The sequence below is a fragment of the Hermetia illucens genome, chromosome 2, assembly GCF_905115235.1.
Source record: "Hermetia illucens chromosome 2, iHerIll2.2.curated.20191125, whole genome shotgun sequence".
Classification (NCBI taxonomy): domain Eukaryota; kingdom Metazoa; phylum Arthropoda; class Insecta; order Diptera; family Stratiomyidae; genus Hermetia; species Hermetia illucens.
This window is the reverse complement of record NC_051850.1, coordinates 22,806,806-22,827,463: the sequence shown is the minus strand read 5'-3', so window position 1 is coordinate 22,827,463 and position 20,658 is coordinate 22,806,806. Positions and strand designations below refer to the sequence as shown.

General features: G+C 44.5%; 1 protein-coding gene across 1 annotated transcript; it reads left to right on the top strand.

Moving 5' to 3' along the window:
• Nucleotides 1-12,624: 12,624 nt before the first annotated feature.
• On the top strand, nucleotides 12,625-13,901 carry LOC119649772 (partner of Y14 and mago). The gene is made up of 2 exons (XM_038052072.1): nucleotides 12,625-12,836; nucleotides 12,905-13,901. The coding sequence occupies exons 1-2, from the start codon at nucleotides 12,809-12,811 to the stop codon at nucleotides 13,480-13,482; spliced, it is 606 nt and encodes a 201-aa protein (XP_037908000.1). The 5' UTR covers nucleotides 12,625-12,808; the 3' UTR covers nucleotides 13,483-13,901.
• Nucleotides 13,902-20,658: the final 6,757 nt, after the last annotated feature.

Sequence of the window (20,658 nt, the reverse complement as noted above, 5' to 3'; positions counted from 1 at the left end):
CTTTTACTGTACACGACTATGAAGTTACCAGTCCTCATATATTCCTCGGAAACTTGGGTTCTTAGCAAGAAAAATTGAGAAGACGGTCAGACGGTCGTGGTATCGCTCATTGATTTCGTCGTTATGAAGACTGCGTAATCGTCCACCCTCATGTAGGGAGCCAAAAATTCTTCGAATGATTCTTCTCTCGAACGCGGTCAAGATTTCGCAATTTTTCTTGCTAAGAACCCAAGTCTCTAAGGAATATATAGGGACTGGCAAGATAATTGTCTTGAACAGTAAGAGCTTTGACCCTATGGTAAGACATTTCGAGCGGAACTGAATTTTGTAAGCTGAAATAGGCTCTGTTGGCTGCCAGCAAGCTTGCGCGGATTTCATCATCGTTATTGGTTGTGATTTTTGACCCTAGGTAGGAGAAATTTTTAACGGTTTCAAAGTTGTAGTCTCCTATCTTCATTATTTTCGTTTGACCAATGCGATTCGATGTTGTTCGTTCTTTCGATTTGGCAAAACAAGGCATACCCCAGAAAATTCCGAAAAAAATTTCTTCCTATATTCAATAGAAAGGTGGCATTTTTTTATACGTATTCTCATTCGGGCAGAGTCAAACCGTTTATATACATAGTGTAGCGATAAGTTCTGTCAGTCGATGCGTATATCGAGAAATGTTAAGCTGCCGAAATTGGTAATACTACACACGAAGAATGCCTAACCATACCCCACTTCCGTCAGACTTTCAGGTTCCGAAAGTCAGTAGCGGGTGAACGACAATATGATGAAACTCGGTAACTACGAAAACAAAGAGGTTATTGCGTTGCATCAATGTGGGAATACGCCAAAAAAGGCCCATAGTTTGTTGAAAAGGGTGCCGGTAAACGTACAATTCGTTTTTAGGACATTATCTCGATACCGTGAAACAGCTGATGTTGTTAGCAGGCCGGGAAAGGGACTCCCGCGCTCCGTACGTCACCCGAAGGTCGTGCATGCTGTGCATGAGCGTGTTCGTCGCAATCCTCTCCGCAAGCAGAAATAAATGTCGGCAAAAATAGGCGTTTCAACTCGAAGTATGTGTCGTACTTTACGAGAAGATCTCGGTCTCGATGCGCATCGGCGGTGCGTTAGCGATATATTAACGCCAAAACCGAGGAAATACGACGAACTCGGTAGGCTGCTCTTCTGCAACGATTTCCCGGTAAAAGATATCGCAAAATTCTATTTTCTGATGAAAAACTTTTTACCACTGAGGAAAAATTCAACCGACAAAATGGTCGAGTATATCCTTACAATTGTTATGAAGCAAAAAAAAATGCTCCGCGAGTCCAACGTCATCACCATCCGACTTCTGTCATGGTATGGTGGGGCGTGTCGTATCACGGAGTAACTGATATTCATTTCTGTGAGACCGCCATCAAAACCAATACGAGCGTGTACGAAAAGATATTACAAGATGTAGTCGAGCCATTGAGAATCTCTATTCGCTGGAAAGCCGTGGGGCTCCCCGCACGACTCGGCCCCTCTCACAAAGCAAAGATAACCACTACTGAGTTAGCGGCGCATGTTCCTGACATTATAACCGCAAATGAATAGGCCTCAGACAGCCCAGATTTGAATCCTCTGGACCTACAGCCCTTGAGTTAAGTTAGAGGAGACTGCCTGCGATCGAACTTATACCGATTTGAAGAGTTTGAAGGCCAGCATCATGCGTACAGCTCGAGAAATGCCGCTTCATACCGTGCGTGAAGCGATCGATGCGTGGCCTCACAGACTTCGGGCCTGTATAGCTGCTAGCGGCGGCCATTTTGAATAAAAATTTTTCCGCTTGAAAGCTCTACGTTTCCCTTTTCCAATGGTGTACTTTTCGATTGATTTGGTTTATTACTTCGTGAGAAATGAAGATTTGTTTGACTGACAGAACTTATGGCTATACTATATAAATCATAAACTGCCATTAGCAAATACTATCGTTTCGTCAGAAAAAGTATGTAAAAAGCGTTTCAGCTACATTATTCATAAACCTACAGATGACAGACCACTTTAAATCAAATGTTCCTTTAATTTTCATATTTCAACAGCAGCGTGGGTGTTTAGTTGATTATAATATATTAACTATGATATTTGTCAGCAATGACGCATTCTTAAAGGCACATCATAATCCATACATCATTCGAGATGCCATTTTTCTCCTGAAGTGTAAGTAAATATGTAAAATATTTGCAGGACCCTTTTATATTATTAAAAACATGGTAATAATCTATAATATCCTCGTAAGCAATTGAGTGAAACAATTCCAGATTCCCTACGAGGGAGTAATTTATGTATGAGCATAGTATGTTGACATCCCTCAGGCAAGTGAAAATTTTCAACAAAATTTACGATTTGTCATATGCTATTGTAATCATTTGTGAAAACTGAGTTTATTTTCGTCAGGAATATGGATTATTTCTACCAATGCTAAATGAACCTTAGGACTGAAAGGTTAAGAATATATCTGTGACGTACATATTGAAAAATGGATTGAAGTCTCTCTAGGTTCATTTATAAAATGGAAATCAAATTCCATATATGATAAAAGTGAAACCCAATTCTTTTAAATTCCAATGATTATTATATTAACTTTTTCACCATAAAAAGATACAAAAGAAGGGGGAAGGAAAAATGGTGGAATTATACTTACAAGCAGTCAGATGATACAATAATATGCTCATTGAACTATTCCCCAGTTTCCTACAATGAGCAAACGATTGTAAACCTAAGGATGTCTCTCTAATGCAGATATGGTGGAAATTTTTCAAGGCATCTCTCTTAAATTTTAAACACAAATGCAGGATTATTTCTTCCTCTACCTCACATTGATTACAAATGTACTTCAATTTCAGAGGGTAATGCACCAAGGAGCAATGCCCGTTAGAAAATCAACTAGAATCTTTGCGTCTTTTCTTATGTGAGGAACAACAAATATTCATTTCTCTTGGTCTGAAAACAATTGGCGGACGTGCATCAGGGAGAGGATTTCCAAGTAACCACTTGATAATATTTCTCAAGATACTACCACCCCAACAACAACCGATAGAGCTAGTTAAATATCCACCTTCAACAAAGAAGCTATAGTATAGTAAACATAACTAGGATGGTCTTCCTAGGTTAACCACGAGTCTGTTTTGGTGGAACCGACAGAATTGATAGAATTACACTCATCTCATCATGTCCCCGAATTTTCCAATTGTTATAGTGACCAGATCCTCGAAATTAATAAATGATGCCACAACAGTCTGGTTTACACCTTGGAAGCACAGAATGTCCTCGCGTATTCAAGAGGCTAACTAACCGTTGTAGCTCATGTATGCCTATAGCGCCTAGATGGTTTTCTTGTGTATGTTTCCCCATCCCATGTGGCAAGCCATAAACAGCAGTGCTCGCAACTACATGTTCACACACCAATGCACTGCACCCACACACGATACTAACACCAGACATTGTGCGCGGAATTTTTCTTGCGCACGTACCGAAAACAGTCGATGATGCGCAATGATTTTTTTCCTCCATACAATTTCTACAAATACGCCGGGAGACGAATCTCCTATGTTAAGGCTTTTTAACCTTGGCCTTGAAGTGTACCAAAGAACAACGGCACACTAGGAGGCATTGTGACTCGCATTTTACTCGCGCGAGATTATTGCCCTGATTTCACTTTGATAGTCATTCACAGCTAAATTGATAATTTCCCACATTCTACCTTATTCCGAATCACCACCTTTTCTTCCTTTGCAACTACTTAATCCTTTAGCCACCAAATCATCAAGATCAATACAAATTTTCTAATTCTACAAAAGTTGTAATAAAGGAGAAAATTCCTCCCTGTGAACAACTCTAAGATATCTTCCCCACACAGGGAAATGAAAATTTTCGGTCTAACATGGAGGGAATCCAATAGCGGATCAATTCCACGCCACCTCACTAGGTCACCGATGACCGGGAAGGACGTATGCTCTTTCGATGTCTATGAATGCCCCAAAGAAAATTCCTATTCGGAAATCGTCTTCTCATTTTTTGCCGTGAACTCATAAACCTTCTTAAATTTGTCTTTCCTATAACATTGCTTGCCCGTGACAAAGCCGATACTAGAGAATATATTTTGTTCTAGATAAAAGAGAATAAGGATAAGGTTTTGGAAGCAATATGCATGTCTTGCCATGTTGATGGAATATAGAATAAGGACTGGCTACACATACGCGATATACATAATCTATTCTTAACATGAGCGCCCAAAATCAATTTTAAGTTCCATCGAGATATTTTCCGTTACTTAAGGTGCTGTGAAGTTAGTTTCTTCGTGATGGATCTTTCATGCTCTCAGTGACCATCCGGGCTGCTACCTCAATTCGTTCTAAGGACTGTAACTCAGCCACTCACTGCATCACTCACTCATTCAGACTTTCACGGACTATAACAACTGAAGGTGGTTACATATCTGTACGCCTGTGCGAGAGTCTAATCATCATCATCATCAACGGCGCAACAACCGGTATCCGGTCTAGGCCTGCCTTAGTAAGGAACTCCAGACATCCCGGTTTTGCGCCGAGGTCCACCAATTCGATATCCCTAAAAGCTGTCTGGCGTCCTGGCCCACGCCATCGCTCCATCTTAGGCAGGGTCTGCCTCGTCTTCTTTTCCTACCATAGATATTGCCCTTATAGACTTTCCGGGTGGGATCATCTTCATCCATACGGATTAAGTGACCCGCCCACCGTAACCTATTGAGCCGGATTTTATCCACAACCGTACGGTCATGGTATCGCTCGTAGATTTCGTCATTGTGTAGGCTACGGAATCGTCCATCCTCATGTAGGGGGCCAAAAATTCTTCGGAGGATTCTTCTCTCGAACGCGGCCAAGAGTTCGCAATTTTTCTTGCTAAGAACCCAAGTTTCCGAGGAATACATGAGGACTGGCAAGATCATAGTCTTGTACAGTAAGAGCTTTGACCCTATGGTGAGACGTTTCGAGCGGAACAGTCTTTGTAAGCTGAAGTAGGCTCTGTTGGCTGACAACAACCGTGCGCGGATTTCCTCATCGTAGTTGTTATCGGTTGTGATTTTCGACCCTAGATAGGAGAAATTGTCAACGGTCTCAAAGTTGTATTCCCCTATCCTTATTCTTGTTCGTGCTTGTGTTTGACCAGTGCGGTTTGATGTTGTTGGTTGATTCGTCTTCGGTGCTGACGTTGCCACCATGTATTTTGTCTTGCCTTCATTGATGTGCAGCCCAAGATCTCGCGCCGCCTGCTCGATCTGGATGAAGGCAGTTTGAACGTCTCGGGTGGTTCTTCCCATGATGTCGATATCGTCAGCATAGGCCAGTAGTTGGGTGGACTTGAAGAGGATCGTACCTCTTGCATTCACCTCAGCATCACGGATCACCTTCTCGAGGGCCAGGTTAAAGAGGACGCATGATAGCGCATCCCCTTGTCGTAGACCGTTGTTGATGTCGAATGGTCTTGAGAGTGATCCTGCTGCTTTTATCTGGCCTCGCACATTGGTCAGGGTCAGCCTAGTCAGTCTTATTAATTTCGTCGGGATACCGAATTCCCTCATGGCAGTGTACAGTTTTACCCTGGCTATGCTATCATAGGCGGCTTTAAAGTCGATGAACAGATGGTGCAACTGTTGTCCATATTCCAACAGTTTTTCCATCGCCTGCCGCAGAGAGAAAATCTGATCTGTTGCTGATTTGCCTGGAGTGAAGCCTCTTTGGTATGGGCCAATGATGTTCTGGGCGTATGGGGCTATCCGGCCTAGCAAGATAGTGGAGAATATCTTATAGATGGTACTCAGCAACGTGATACCTCTATAATTGCTGCACTGTGTGATATCTCCCTTTTTATGTATGAGACAGATTATGCCTCGCTGCCAATCGTCAGGCATTGATTCGCTGTCCCATACCTTGAGCACAAGTTGATGAACCACTTGGTGTAACTGGTCGCCTCCATATTTAACCAATTCGGCTGTAATTCCATCGGCTCCTGGCGACTTATGATTTTTTAGCCGATGAATTGCACGGACTGTTTCTCCTAAACTTGGTGGTGGCAGTATTTGTCCGTCGTCTTCAGTTGGCGGGACCTCCAACTCGCCGATGTTCTGGTTGTTCAGTAGTTCATCAAAGTACTCAACCCATCGCTCTAATATGCCCATTCTGTCGGAAATCAGATTTCCCTCTTTGTCTCGGCAGGATGAGCATCGAGGTGTATAAGGCTTCATCCTGCTGACTTGTTGGTAAAACTTCCGCGCCTGGTGCGGTTGCTCCCTGTACTTTTCTAGTTCACAGACTTGTTGGTTCTCCCAGGCTTCCTTTTTCCGTCTGTGAAGTCGCTTCTCCGCTCGACGGAGTTCGTGATAAGTCTCTGCGCGTGCCCGCGTTCTTTGAGAATGCAACATTACTCGGTATGCGGCATTCTTCCGTTCCGTTGCTAGCTTACATTCATCGTCAAACCAGCCGTTCCGACTCCTTTTGCGGCTGGGGCCAAGTATATTTGTGGCCGTATCCATGATAACGTTCTTCAGGTGGTTGTGAAGATCATTAGTTGATGCTTCATCTCCAGGTCCTCTATTGACTGCGGTTATTGCGGCATCCATTTCCCTCTTATAGGTGTCGCGGAGGGTTGTGTTGTGGATGGCTTCAGTGTTCACTCTCACCTGATTGTCAGAGGGGATTCTAGGTGGTATTGTTATTCGAGCTCGGAGCACCATGCCAACGAGATAGTGATCCGAGTCTATATTGGCCCCCCTATATGTTCTGACATTCATCAAGGCTGAGAGGTGGCGGCGTTCGATCAACACGTGGTCAATTTGGTTGAAAGTGGTCCCGTCTGGAGAGGCCCACGTATGTTTATGGACCGCTTTCCGCGCAAACCAGGTACTTCCAACAACCATTTCGTGTGACCCTGCTAATTGAATAATCCGCAGTCCGTTATCATTTGTTTTTTCGTGTAAGCTATGGGAGCCAACGTATCGCCTGAATACGGGCTCCTTCCCTACTTGGCTGTTGAAATCCCCAAGTATGATTTTGATATCATATCTGGGACAGGCTTCGAGGGCTCTTTCTACTGCCTCGTAGAAGGTATCCTTCTCCGACTCTGCAGTCTCCTCTGTAGGGGCGTGAACGTTTATGAGACTTATATTTCTAAACTTGCCTCGCAAGCGCAGAGTGCATAGCCGTTCGCTTATACTTTCAAAGCCGATAACAGCAGGTTTCATTTTTTGGCTGACTAAGAAACCTACTCCGAGCACATGGTTTACTGGATGGCCGCTATAATATATGGTGTAGTGGCTCTTCTCCAGGAAACCGGTCCCTGTCCATCGCATCTCTTGCAACGCTGTTACATCAGCCCTATATTGGGACAGGGTATCGGCTAGCTGCTTATCAGCTTCATCTCTGTACAGGGAGCGCACGTTCCATGAGAAAATGCGCAAATCGTTGTTCCTTTGTCGTTGCCGGGTCCGTCGTTTTAATATCCGTCCTATCCGAGGCTCCTGTTGTGGCTTCGTAACGGTTGTTTTCCGTGTAGGGTTGTCAGCCCTACCCAACCCCCAACCTGGAGGACCAGTTGGTACAATTTGTCCCGTTTTTAGGCGCGGGAGACTCGCCTTCATCCTTCTCCGTCTGCAGCTTTTCGTTAAGAAAGAGCTCCCAGCGGTCACCACGTGGAGGTGGAGATAGGGTTTGGTAGTAGAGCTGTTGGTGTTGGTTCAGCAGGCATTTCCCAGGTTTTATGCTCCATCGTGGGTACCAATCCACGTTTCGCCCCGGGACCTATACTACCCTTTGACCACCCCAGGAGTCTAATATCATCACTAAATCCAAGGATGATTGCACCATTCTATTGACTTATTGGATAGCTATAATAAATGTTGCAGGAGGAACTCTGTTCTCCCCGTACTATATAAAATCTCCTGTGGTAACCACGGATTCGCTCGCTACTTTCATTGGATACCGCGATCATGGCACCACGGTTATAAACCTGCAGAAGAGCTGGCAACCCATTTGTTTCGAGAGCTTTCTCCCGCCCATTCCCCAAGGCCATTACCAAAAAAAACCCGTTACCTAACAGCACTATCTACTATCTCATAGTATCCAGGGAATTGTAACAAGATTGTTTTGAACGCTCACCAGAAACAACACTACCTGGACATTAATACTTCAACAGTCTCTTTAAAATCCCGGATCATTCCATACTGTTAAGGGACGAATAGTACTACCTGAGCCACTTGGTCGTGCTCTTGTGCAGTTTATATTAACGAATTGAGAAGAGAAGTCAGGCCAAGATAAACATTAGTCTACTACGAAGACTGCAACCAACAAAGATTTCTGCTCAAAAAACGACGACCAGCAAAAATACGTCTGAGATCACAATATCAGACATCAGTAAGGAGACAAGCCTCAGTAGTCATCATCATCAACGGCGCAACAACCGGTATCCGGTCTAGGCCTGCCTTAATAAGGAACTCCAGACATCCCAGTTTTGCGCCGAGGTCCACCAATTCGATATCCCTAACAGCTGTCTGGCGTCCTGGCCCACGCCATCGCTCCATCTTAGGCAGGGTCTGCCTCGTCTTCTTTTTCTACCATAGATATTGCCCTTATAGACTTTCCGGGTGGGATCATCTTCATCCATACGGATTAAGTGACCCGCCCACCGTAACCTATTGAGCCGGATTTTATCCACAACCGGACGGTCATGGTATCGCTCATAGATTTCGTCATTGTATAGGCTACGGAATCGTCCATCCTCTTGTAGGGGCCCAAAAATTCTTCGGAGGATTCTTCTCTCGAACGCGGCCAAGAGTTTGCAATTTTTCTTGCTAAGAACCCAAGTTTCCGAGGAATACATGAGGACTGGCAAGATCATAGTCTTGTACAGTAAGAGCTTTGACCCTATGGTGAGACGTTTCGAGCGGAACAGTCTTTGTAAGCTGAAGTAGGCTCTGTTGGCTGACAACAACCGTGCGCGGATTTCATCAGTAGTACAATCTTTTATCTGCGCTATCTTAAAGAACCTCCTGAAACCAGAAAAGACCCTTAAAAAAAAAAAAGCAGAGAGCAACAGAAATCAGTCAACAAAAGGGGAATGACTTCCGGTTTCCCAGGGCAGAGGTGAGGCAGCGTTTGATGAGTTGCCTCTGCCCTGGACGAAACCGCAAGTCATATTTTGCAACTTGGGCGCTTGCCCAAGGATGAGGGTTCCGTGAACCTGGAGCTGGTCCAGTCTGCCATTAAGTGGATGGCGGACTTAGGAATCCCTCGATTCTTAAACAAAATTTAAGATAGAATGCTTCCAAGGAACCGGAACTCAAGCCCAAGAAGGAAGAAAAGCTAAATAAATCAGGGTTGATGGTAGAAGGCAGGAGACCCACCGTTAGCTACCCAAATGCGGTGAAGAGCGGTCAACTGGACATACTACCGAAGATATTTCGGGGGCAAATACTCGTGAAGAACAAGAAATCGTTGAGAACCTCATCGTCATGGAGATGTGTGAGGGATGGAATATGGAGCTCGTGTTCACCGGCATATGCTTTCGAGTAAGTTTTATAATGGTTAACTGCGCGACGAAAGATACGCTGGACTGGCTTTGGACTATAGTCCTAAAATTTACAAGCTGAAAAAGAGCGGAACTGGCGACATATGCAGGAGATGATATACTAAGAATACACATGGTAACAATCTATGTTCTCAAAGCCGCAGCGATTGACGCAGGAAAGCTTCTGCGTCTCCTCATCATTCAAAACATGGATCTCCACACGCGATTAATGAAAGTGTTTAGAAGCAAAGAGGAAGCAAAAGGTAAACTCTTCATGTTCGCGGTGGCCGATCCTTGGAGGCAATTAAACGCCGTGACTCCCTCATCAACTACAGATTTGGCAGTTTACCTGTGCAAGCGCACAGGGAGAAATCAAGGAAAGATAACTCGAGGAACACATCAGGCGGAAAGTCTAGCGAGACCTCCGAAATGAATTTCTGAAGAAAACTCTCAAGCAGACTGCTTAGACCTGGCGTGAGTTGTTCATAAACATATTTGAATTTTGCACGGTAGAAAAAATGTTTTCCGCCCAGTTGGTCTTGCTGCTTTTGCGCTTCAGAAGTACCCGGTGAGTAGGTATTAAGACCCTCAGATGTACGCACTGATAAGGTGGTATCCCACCCTTCCATGATTGTCGCCAAAAACTTTATTAATTTCGAATCAATGCGATACAGATGTACGATATCGATTAGCCATATGCGGGACGCTATCGAAAGCCTTGGCATAATCGATATAGCAACTAAAGAGCTTACTTTGGCCTCCATTTGCTTGCCTTACAACTACCGAGACGATAATGAGTTGCTCTTTGCAACCCCTTGACCCAACTCGGCAGCCCTTCTGCTCCTCGGAGAGAATGTCGTTGGTCTCGAGGTGCGCATTGACCCTGAATCGTTCTTGTGTCTGTGGGGTCCTGCACCGTGTCCTTCTTAGGAATAGGGTAGGTAATCCCCGCAGTGAGGAAGGGTTGAAATTCGTCCGGGCGATTCATGACCTGATTTATACTGTGTGCCAACCAATTATGTACGCTGGTAAATTTTTTATACCAGAAATTCTGCACCCGATCCAGACCTGGGCCCCTCGTCGAACTTAATGTTCGGTACTATCCGAAAAATTCATGCCAGGCGCATTGGCATGGCGGGTGCCTTCGACGGTGATCCACTCATGCTCAGCATGCTGAGAGAGTAACCCCCAAAGTCCACCCCAATACTCTTTCGCTTATGTCACCGAAAACTGTACTGTCTGGACGCTCTGTTGCGATTCGTTGAGAGATCTGAAAAAGCTCCGCGGTTCCCTCGCGTATGTTGCATTCTGGGCACGTCTGGAATGACTTTCGCCATATCGTCGTAACCGACTGCATATGACAAAAAGTTTCTGCTTTAGTGTGTCTAGAATTTCAACTACGGGTGGTTCACTGGGGATGGCATAGTTTCGGTAAAACCTCTGCACTCTATTCTTCACCCATCTGCTGGCATTACCAGTGCTGATCTGAATCAGTCTAGCAATGTCCTGCCTTAGTGAGTCCCGCCAACGTTCCAGACGAATTTTACGCGGTGGATCTCTTTGGTCACTCAAACCAATAACACAAAAGCTAATCTTGTGACGGTGCAATCTGATAGCCGCACCTGCACCACAATTCACAAGTGATTGTAGCTGCAGCGGCGACATATCAGTACACAGCCGAGATGCAATCTCATCATTGATTTGAGATAGAATTCCCGGAGTTGCTGGAGATGCATAGAGCCTGGGAATACCTGGTCTATGCAAAGGATCCATATCCGAGAATTCTATACACGCTCTTTGGAATTGATCCCGAACCTCAGCAGAAAACTCAGCTGGACGGTGGAGAAGAGTGCTTCGGCGCATACTGAAACTTTTGCCTACAGTGCGGCGTGGTGTTGTTAATGCCGCCGCCTCTGCCCAAATCGACTCTCGGCCACCAGTTTCCCCGATGATTTCAAGTCGAACATGCTCCCTGATGATGGCCGGGATTGTGTCGCTGCGAGTAATAAAGCGGTACTGGTCTGCAACTCGCTACACAGTTACTTGCGCGAATTGCGGGAAATGCTCGATGAATCTCTGGTGCAACAAGGGGCGGTAAGATGTTGTACCCGCCCCGCGGTTATTTCGTAGTAGGAGCGGATGATGAAGAGGTTCATTTCTTCAGTCCATTTCATTCGCTTCCTACGCGAACCTGCAGAATTGGTCCTGTGGCGAAAAAGCTGCAGCATGCGGAGCGATGCTCCTGGTCGTCGTGGCGCCTAGACGTCCAACCGTCTCACAACTAGCGGTTCCGACGCCGTGCTGTCCATTACAAGTGCCCGACCCAGTCACCAAGTCAGACGACTCCTGCCGGTTATCCGTACCGGACCTCAAATTTCTTCTTCTTCTCATTTTTGGTGGAGCACTTTATTCCTAGCTGCCAGGTGTATGGATATTTTCAAGACTGTAAAGTCCCTGCACTTTCCTCACCTATCCCCCAAGACGCTGCGGTGGCGTACAGCCTTTCAGACTGAAGCTATCCATCCCTCCTCCTTTTACAACCGGGATTGAGACCGGCTACGGCCGAGTTATTATTATTATTATTATTATTATTATAAATGCATTCATATATAGGATAGCAAATATGATATCACTGGCGGCAGTGGAATTTGTATCGTGATTTGACGTCGGATACCAGTTGACTCAGCTGTGAATGAGTACCTGAGTCAAATCAGGGTAATAATCTCGGGCGAGCGCAATGCTGACCACATTGCCTCCTAGTGTACCGTTACGGTCTTGAATGAAGTGCTCTAACACACTTCAAGGCCCTGATCCAACATGGATTGTTGCGCCAACGATTATTATTATAAATATGATATCCTAACTATACAATAAATCAAACTTGTGAATAAAATTGAGACCAGTCTTCTGAATATTGTTACGAACTTAATAACGGTCGCAGCCATTATATAATTTTATGTATGACTGTACTTACTGAAAATTCTTATCAGCGGAAATGTACTTTTCGCACCAACATCTGAATGTCAAAGTTTCGCTCACTTTTCAAGTTTTGACATTTTACTTAATTTTCGCTCAAAGAAAAGATGGCAGCCAATTGTTGACATTTCTCTGTTTCCTACTCTTTCCGCCTGTTTTTAGGAGACCAATCATTCAGCTGAATTGATTAAAAACTCATCATCGGCAAATTCATCAACTCCACGTAGGCGGAGCATCTGTTCCTGCAAATAACTACCACGGCATGACAAATTACCTGCGAGACAACGAAGGTAGGCCTTTGAAGGTTACACCAGAACTTGATTCATAGCTACTGCCCGCTTTATTATCAAAATTCCAGGGAAGTTTATCCCGGCCAGTCAACGTCCGGACGGTACTTGGCGCAAGGCAAGACGTGTCAAAGAAGGATATGTCCCGCAAGAGGAAGTCCCCCTGTACGAAAGCAAAGGCAAGCAGTTCGCCGCCAGAAAGTCTGATCTTCCCGTGGGCATGTGCCCGCTCGTAGCTCAAGCCGCCAAAGAAAAACGTGACAAGCAACGGAAAAACAAAGCCAATCCCGCCCCGGGAGTGATAGTCCTACCAAATAATCAAAACAGCAATTCAAATGACACGTCGAAATCAGCTCCTCCACGGGACGCTGAGAAATCCACAAAAGCGCCAAATCAAAGCAAGCAAACAGTCAACGAACCTGTCGTCGAGTCCCTAGCCCACGAGGTGGACGAGCTCAGTCTGGACCCCGAACGACAGGAGCAACTCAAAAAGCTGCGCAAACTAAAGAAGAAAATCCGCGAAATAGAATCAATCGAGGCGAAAATCAAGTCCGGAGAATTGAAGAAACCCGAAAAGGACCAGCTGGACAAAGTCAAACGGAAACATGAGATTCTGGCGGAGATCCAGGAACTGGAGAACTCGAAGTAAACGAGACTTGTTGGTGCCATCTTTCATTTTAGTGAAGTAATTTTAAAAACTAATGGTTTTCCTTGGCTGAATTGAAACATACCAAAATTGGGGATCTGTGACCTGACTTTCGGGTCCTTTCGAGCGATCTGCGTTTTAGACTCTTTTATTTAGATGAGCCGGACGGGGCGCAAACTGGGGCCCTCGGCCGTTATGGCCCTTCTCCTGGGGAGCATTCGTTCCACGCGAACTGAGACAACACCTTCCGCTGAGCATTTGTACGTATACAATTTTAAGGCCAATCAACTTGCAAGATCACGTGAAGAATTAGTTTTTAATAGATGTAAAAAGCCAGAGACTATTGTAACTATATACATATATTTAATTGTAGTCTAATTATTGTATTTTATCACGAATAAAGTGTTTGAATGTGTACAAAAGCTCGGCGTGTTGTGATTGATTCTATAATTATTGCGAGTACATTGTCCGCCGCGTTGGAAGAAACAGCAATCGGGCGGGAAATGCGGTGTGCAATTTGGCTATTTTTAGAAGGTTAATCGACTTCAATCACCCCAGTTCGTCTGGCATGAGTTTTCTTATTGTGAGGAGCTGTTGAAAAGAGTATTATTCAGCAGAAAACTCTGTCATTTAGCGGTGGCACTTAGTCAATTTTGTAGTCAACGCGGTTCCAATGAAACCAATCCAATATTTTCCCAATGAACCAAAAAATTGGTCCTTGAGTTTCATTCACGAATTAACGTATATCCGAAGGAATAGTTTTCTGCTTCCACAGCGAACTGCACAATGCACGTAATTAAAAATGAATTTCGATGTTGGTTCCCCGTAATTGCATTGTAGGGTTTTTATCAGTTACTTTTAAGAAAACAAAGGAAAATTTTCGTGTCATAGCTTATTGTTTGGGGGATTGGTCATTTTTGGGATATTTGACGAGAAACGGAACCCAATCAGAGATAATCTGGCAAATATCGGTAGACTATAACCTTAGCAAATGCAAAAAAAACTGCAAAGCTTCTGTCCCAAAGACTTTTCGATTGTTGACGCTTTCAAATTCAGCCGCACGCGCATTCGGAATGTCCGAATCTAGACACACTTCTCAATTCTTCGGTAAGCTTCGTCTAATGATAAGTTCAAAGTTCTTGTAGGAATCGTGTCCATTGTAACTCTTCTCCAACCCTGCCCAAAAATTTTTCATCACTCTTCAACTGAATCCAGAACTATGCACCCAGTGGACTTAGTGAGTTGTAAAAGGTGACATGTGCGACAATGAGATCACCGCACTTTCTTAAGGTGAAGCTTATTCGGCACTAACTCTCCCATAGGTATTTGAACTACTAACCAGCGTATTTTTCATTAAGATATATTCGGGCCAGAACAGTTCAATGGAGTCAAATATAAATGTGCGCAAGGGTTTAAGAATACACTCAAAGTCTTCCCTGCTTATCGTAAGAGGCGACTAAAAGGGATAGAATTTTGTTTGCTAGCAACCTGCAATTTTTGAAAGTTTACTGCTACGTCAACAACGCCTCGAATAGGGACTGATCTTACGACAACAATCTTTGACTATCGAATACGGACTATGATTGGTCTCTGGAATTTGTGCACGCTCCTCGGTAGCGGGGGTCCTCAGAAAGTTCGCTTTCTCCAAATTGAACCGGAATTCCAGTGGTATAAGCTGGACACTCTGGGCCAAAGCCCCCTCTTGCCCCACGAATGGCATTTTGTTTATATACTTTGGAGAGCCAAGTGATAGCAAACGCGAATCTGGTGTTGGGTTCCTCCTGGCGGTTGCAATAAGGCACAATCTCTTCATCTGGGAGCCTCTTTGTAACAGATTTCTAACTGCAAGATTTCGCGCCAGATTAAGGACCATCACAGCAAACATTGCTGTACACCAGCGGAAACTTCCGATATAGTGGAGAAGGATGCTTTCTTCGAGCAATTAAACGCAGTTCAGAAGAGGCAGAGGTGATAGGTTTGTGAATTTCTGCAACTTCCACCACCCTGTCATTGGTAGCACAATGTTCGACCACCGAGTCTGCCATAAGGTCAGCTGTGTTTCAATTGAACGACGCCGTACGATTAATCAGATCGTCCACTTCGCGATCAGCAGTCGATTCAGGAGTTGTCTGTGGGATGCGCATAAGAAGAGAGGTGCTGACATCGGCCTCGAAAGAGATCACCATCCAAGGGTCACTTAAGTTCGCTTGCGTGTTACATCCGCCACTTCTCACAGCATTCGGGAACTGTAATCCCCTAAGTTCAACATCGACCACTTGTATGACTCAGCTGTCGTTCAACAGTGGGAGACCTATCTTGCTGGTCGAGCGGAAGATCTACTTCGAAACGCGCCTGAGAATATCGATGAGCATCGGGACGCCTTCAAAAATGCTCTTTTCTCGGGCGCTACACAGGTCGAAAGTGCGTCATAAGATCTGACTAACTGTGGCTGATCGGTAAACGGAAGGGGTTGCAGGCTCTACTGACCGCTGCGGGCGATGGCGGACGGAACGCGCTCGAATTCCAATACCGAGCGAAATTCCGAGAAGTTCAGGGTAGTGTACGTCGTGACAAGAGAGAATTTGCTATTACGCTGGTCGGGGAAGCGGAAGATGCCGCAGATCGCAATGATTTCAAGGCTGTATACCGCATCACAAAAGAGCTTGCATGTGGTCGCAAATCTTTCGACGATGCTGTGAAGGACGCCGACGGTCGATTTTTCATCCATGATGATGAATAACTGTGGAGGTGCAAAGAACACGTCACAATGGTTCTTAATCGTATTAAATCCGGTGAAGTTTCTCGTCTTGTGGATGACATGGCTAATCCCTATAACATGCGGATATGGACTGTTCCTCCAAACATAAGAGAAATCATTTCGGCCATCAATATACTCAAAGTGAGTAAAGCCACTGGACTTGACGGTTTTCCAGCAGAGTTATTTATCGCTGCACTTGCGGTTACTGCTGATTTGCTCCGTCCACTCATACAGAAATCTTTGGAATCTGAGACCCTTTCAGGAGAGTGGAAGAATGATTTGATCGTCTACATCCCAAAAAAGGGACTCGGTTTGAGTGTGGCAATTGGAGGGGTATCTGCGTGCGCCCTACCGTTGCAAAGATGAAATAATTATGGAACGCATCAAAGAAAACTCGAAAGTTTGACCGATTGGAAGCAGGGTGGTTACCCCTCAGGATACCCCTATATTGAGCACATCAAAACCTTGCGGGTCATTTTGGAACATTGCACAGAATTTAGATCTTCGCTGCATCTGCTTTTCATCGATTTCGAGAAAGTTTTCGATAGCGTGAACAGGGAGTGTATCTGGAGTGCTCTACGCATGAAGGGCATTCCAGAGAAATCAATCTTATCAGAGCGACATATGATGACGCAAAATGTCACGTGCTGCACCGAGGCAAAATCTCGGAGCATTTTGAGGTCAAAAGTGGAACTCACCAGGGTTGCACCCTGCCACCGATATTATTTGTTCTTTTTATCCGTGACGCTCTTCATACTGCCTTATTCGGAGGATGTGAACGAGTTCAATGATCAATGACATATTTTCTCAAACACCTCGACTAAGCTGATGACATGTGCTTACTCTCTCACCGGGTCACGACCCTTGGCCAAATGGCTCTGGATTTGGAAAGAGAAGCAAGTAGAGTTGGACTGAAAATAAACACCAACAAAACCAAAGTTCTCTATCTCTCCCTATCCGCATTAATGGGCAGAGCATCGAAAGGGTCGATTAATTTGTATATCTAGGAAGCGTGGTTTCTGCCGACGGTGGCACCAAACTGGATGTTGCCCAATGCATTAACAGCGTTAGATCCGCCTTCTCTGCCCTGTCTGACAGCGGGAAGTGCAGTTATCTGAACACTAAGATCAAGTATTGCTATATGGGAATAGTACATGGAAAGTGAACTCCATTGTTACCCAAAAGCTCCAAGCTTTCGTCAATACCTGTCTGCGTCGTGTCATTGGAATGCGCTGGCCTGACCGAATGGAAGAACAGGGGAGTTCAGGAGATTTGTTCTGGAAGTAAACATATGTGCTGGTGTACAAAAATTGGGAAAAATTTGTGCGGTGCGATTTTTAGTGATTTCATATACTACTATTGGTGGATACTAGCTAGGCTGCGTCTACAATTCCCCAAAAGCAACTACCAAAAATTCGTAATCTAATTGCTCGCCAATCATAATTATATTTTTCAATTTAACCTCAGCGTCTGGGATAAAAACAGTGTGTGTCCACGCGATACGAGGCCCGCAGACCGAGTTTTTCTTTATATATTGAGACGACAATAGTCCCTTTCGTTGCCACTGGTTGTTTTCGCGAGTATAATTTTCGTTGAAGACATGGAACGTCTTGACATCGCCTTTCGTGAGTGGCGCGAGGAATTGTGCAAACGGAATGAATGTTTGAATTCATGCGCGATTTGCCATGAGTTGGGCCTGGCCACGGTTTTTGTCCAATCGGTAGTGTTGTGTGGTGTCGTGTTCACTGGGTGATATGCAGGTTACCGGAGCAGCAATAATAGTCGGGGCGGAATGGCGATTGGGGTGGACAACAAAACAATTTTGATCTCCCGAAAAATAATAATAACAATAATCATAATCAACAGCAGCAGTCATAAAAACAACAAGCGCTACCACAAACTTGGCGACAACAGCCTTTTATACTATAACCGCTAATACCGGTTGTAGTTGCCGCAACAGACAATTAATCGTACAGAAGAACATCAAAGGTAGTTTTAAAATATAAAAGTAATCATGACTCAATTGAATTGCTTTTGCTCTGACCTCACCAGGAAGGCGTCACTCCTACCATTTATTTGGGGATTCCCCCATTATACTGGAAGCGGCAGGGGGCGAACGTTTATGTTGGAGTGGGCCGTCGCTAGGCCATAATGTCATCTGCCCCCCCTCTCCCATGATGAAAAAAGAAGTACGGGGCTCACTCGTCGCGTAGATATCAGAATCGGCTTAGAGTTAATCCTTTCCCGTCCATCCCGCGCGAGTTATGGATCTCACTTCTTGTGGATCCAAAAAAGACAATTTTCTCGAATTGTAAATATTTTATTGTGACTCGAACGATTGCAACTTAACAATTCAACTCAAGCTAATTGAGTAGCATCATTTATAATACTCAGGTGCATGTGCGTATATTAAAGTGCGTTGACATATATTGGCTTAGAGTATAGATGACGATGCGTGGCATGTGTTGCTGCTGATTTGATGATGGTGCATGGCATGCGTCGGCATTGGATGGTCGCGTTGGGGTCGTTGACGTAACTAATGGTCACGTTGGGGTCGTTGACGTAACTCGCGCGTTGAGTTTTTGTTTTGTGATTGTGTCCCCGCCCTTATTAGGCTGTTTGACATTTTACCTCCTTTGGAATTGAAATTTTCAGTGGTATCAATCCGCCTCGAGACGACGTCTCTATTAGAGTAGTCTACAACTATTGAGTATTGAGTCAAGGCACGTGATGAAATCTCTGTGGTCTGACATGGAGATAATATTTGAGAACCAAGAACCCCGGCCTTTATCTCGCCCCCTGGACTGGCAAACCTGTTAGGGGAGTTTGGTTGGTTGGACTTTCATCGCAACAGAGTTGGCGCCCAACGTGGAGCGACAGTTGTTGCGTGCGTAACAAGCGTATTCTGGGATAGTTAAGTAAGCGTACATAGATCGCTTAAAAAAGATAAATTTTTTCAACTTCCTAATGTGGTTTCCATTCTTCAACGCCCAATATACGTTTTGTTAATAGTCATGGACCACCTCATTGTTTGAATGTTGTTGCATAAAGCTATTTCTCTATCAATCTGCAGAAACCAGCTTCTAGGATATAGTAAGCTTACAGATGTTTTCGAATTTGTCAAACATCAAACTCACACACCCGTTTCCCAAAGGTTCATGAGATATTGTATTAAGGGAGAAAAAATCCTAATAGTTTATCTCCATTTATTTCTAGAATGTTTAGCCAAACTCGTAGTTAATATGATTAATTTTATCGAATGTGTCGATACCATTTTATTAGCCATATTCATTGGAGGCTATCTAAACACTTTGACCAAATTTTACATCATCATCATCATCAACGGTGCAACAACCGGTATCCGGTCTAGGCCTGCCTTAATAAGGAACTCCAAGTATCACATTTTTGCACCGAGGTCCACCAATTCGATATCCCTATAAGCTGTCTAGCGTCCTGACCTACACCATCGCTCCATCTCAGGCAGGATCTGCCTCGTCTTCTTTTTCTAAGATAGATATTGCCCTTATAGGCTTTCCGGGCTGGATCATTCTCATCCATACGGATTAAGTGACCCGCCCACCGTAAGCTATTGAGCCGAATTTTATCCAGAACCTGACTTTCTCGAGGGCCAGGTTAAAGAGGACGCATGATAGGGCATCCCCTTGTGGTAGACCGTTGTTGATGTCGAATGGTCTTGAGAGTGATCCTGCTGCTTTTATCTTTGCACATTGGTCAGGGTCCGCCTAGTCAGTCTTATTAATTTCGTTGTGATACCGAATTCTCTCACGGCCGTGTACAGTTTTACCCTGGCTATGCCATCATAGGCGGCTTTAAAGTCGATGAACAGATGGTGCAACTGTTGTCCATATTCCAACAGTTTTTCCATCGCTTGCCGCAGAGAGAAAATCTGATCTGTTGCTGATTTGCCTGGAGTGAAGCCTCTTTGGTATGGGCCAATGATGTTCTGAGCGTATGGGGCTATCCGACCTAGCAAGATAGCGGAGAATATCTTATAGATGGTACTCAGCAACGTGATACCTCTATAATTGCTGCACTATGTGATTTCTCCCCTTTTATGTATGAGACATAATGCCTCGTTGTCAATCGTCAGGCATTGATTCGCTGTCCCATACCTTGAGCACACCAAGTTTTACGCTTTACATGAAATAAAGTACTTAATCTGCCATTCTGTTTCTCAAATGGGAGGTTACTACCTCAATGATTTTCTATTACTAAACCGACTTTAAATGTTCTTAAATATTTACGTTATAACAATATTGACGTTGGGAAAATGAAACCATTGTCCTTATGAAGATTTCAAATCCGTGAAAGAAGACACCATATCCAAACCAAATTACATCAAAGATTCGAACCTCATTCCAAGAACGCTGTCATTCTACTTCGGGTATTTCGTCATAAAA

Coding starts and splice junctions, on each gene's coding strand:
- LOC119649772 (XM_038052072.1), top strand. CDS start 12,809: ATGACAAATTACCTGCGAGACAACGAAG. Junction 12,837..12,904: donor TTACCTGCGAGACAACGAAG/GTAGGCCTTTGA, acceptor TCAAAATTCCAG/GGAAGTTTATCCCGGCCAGT.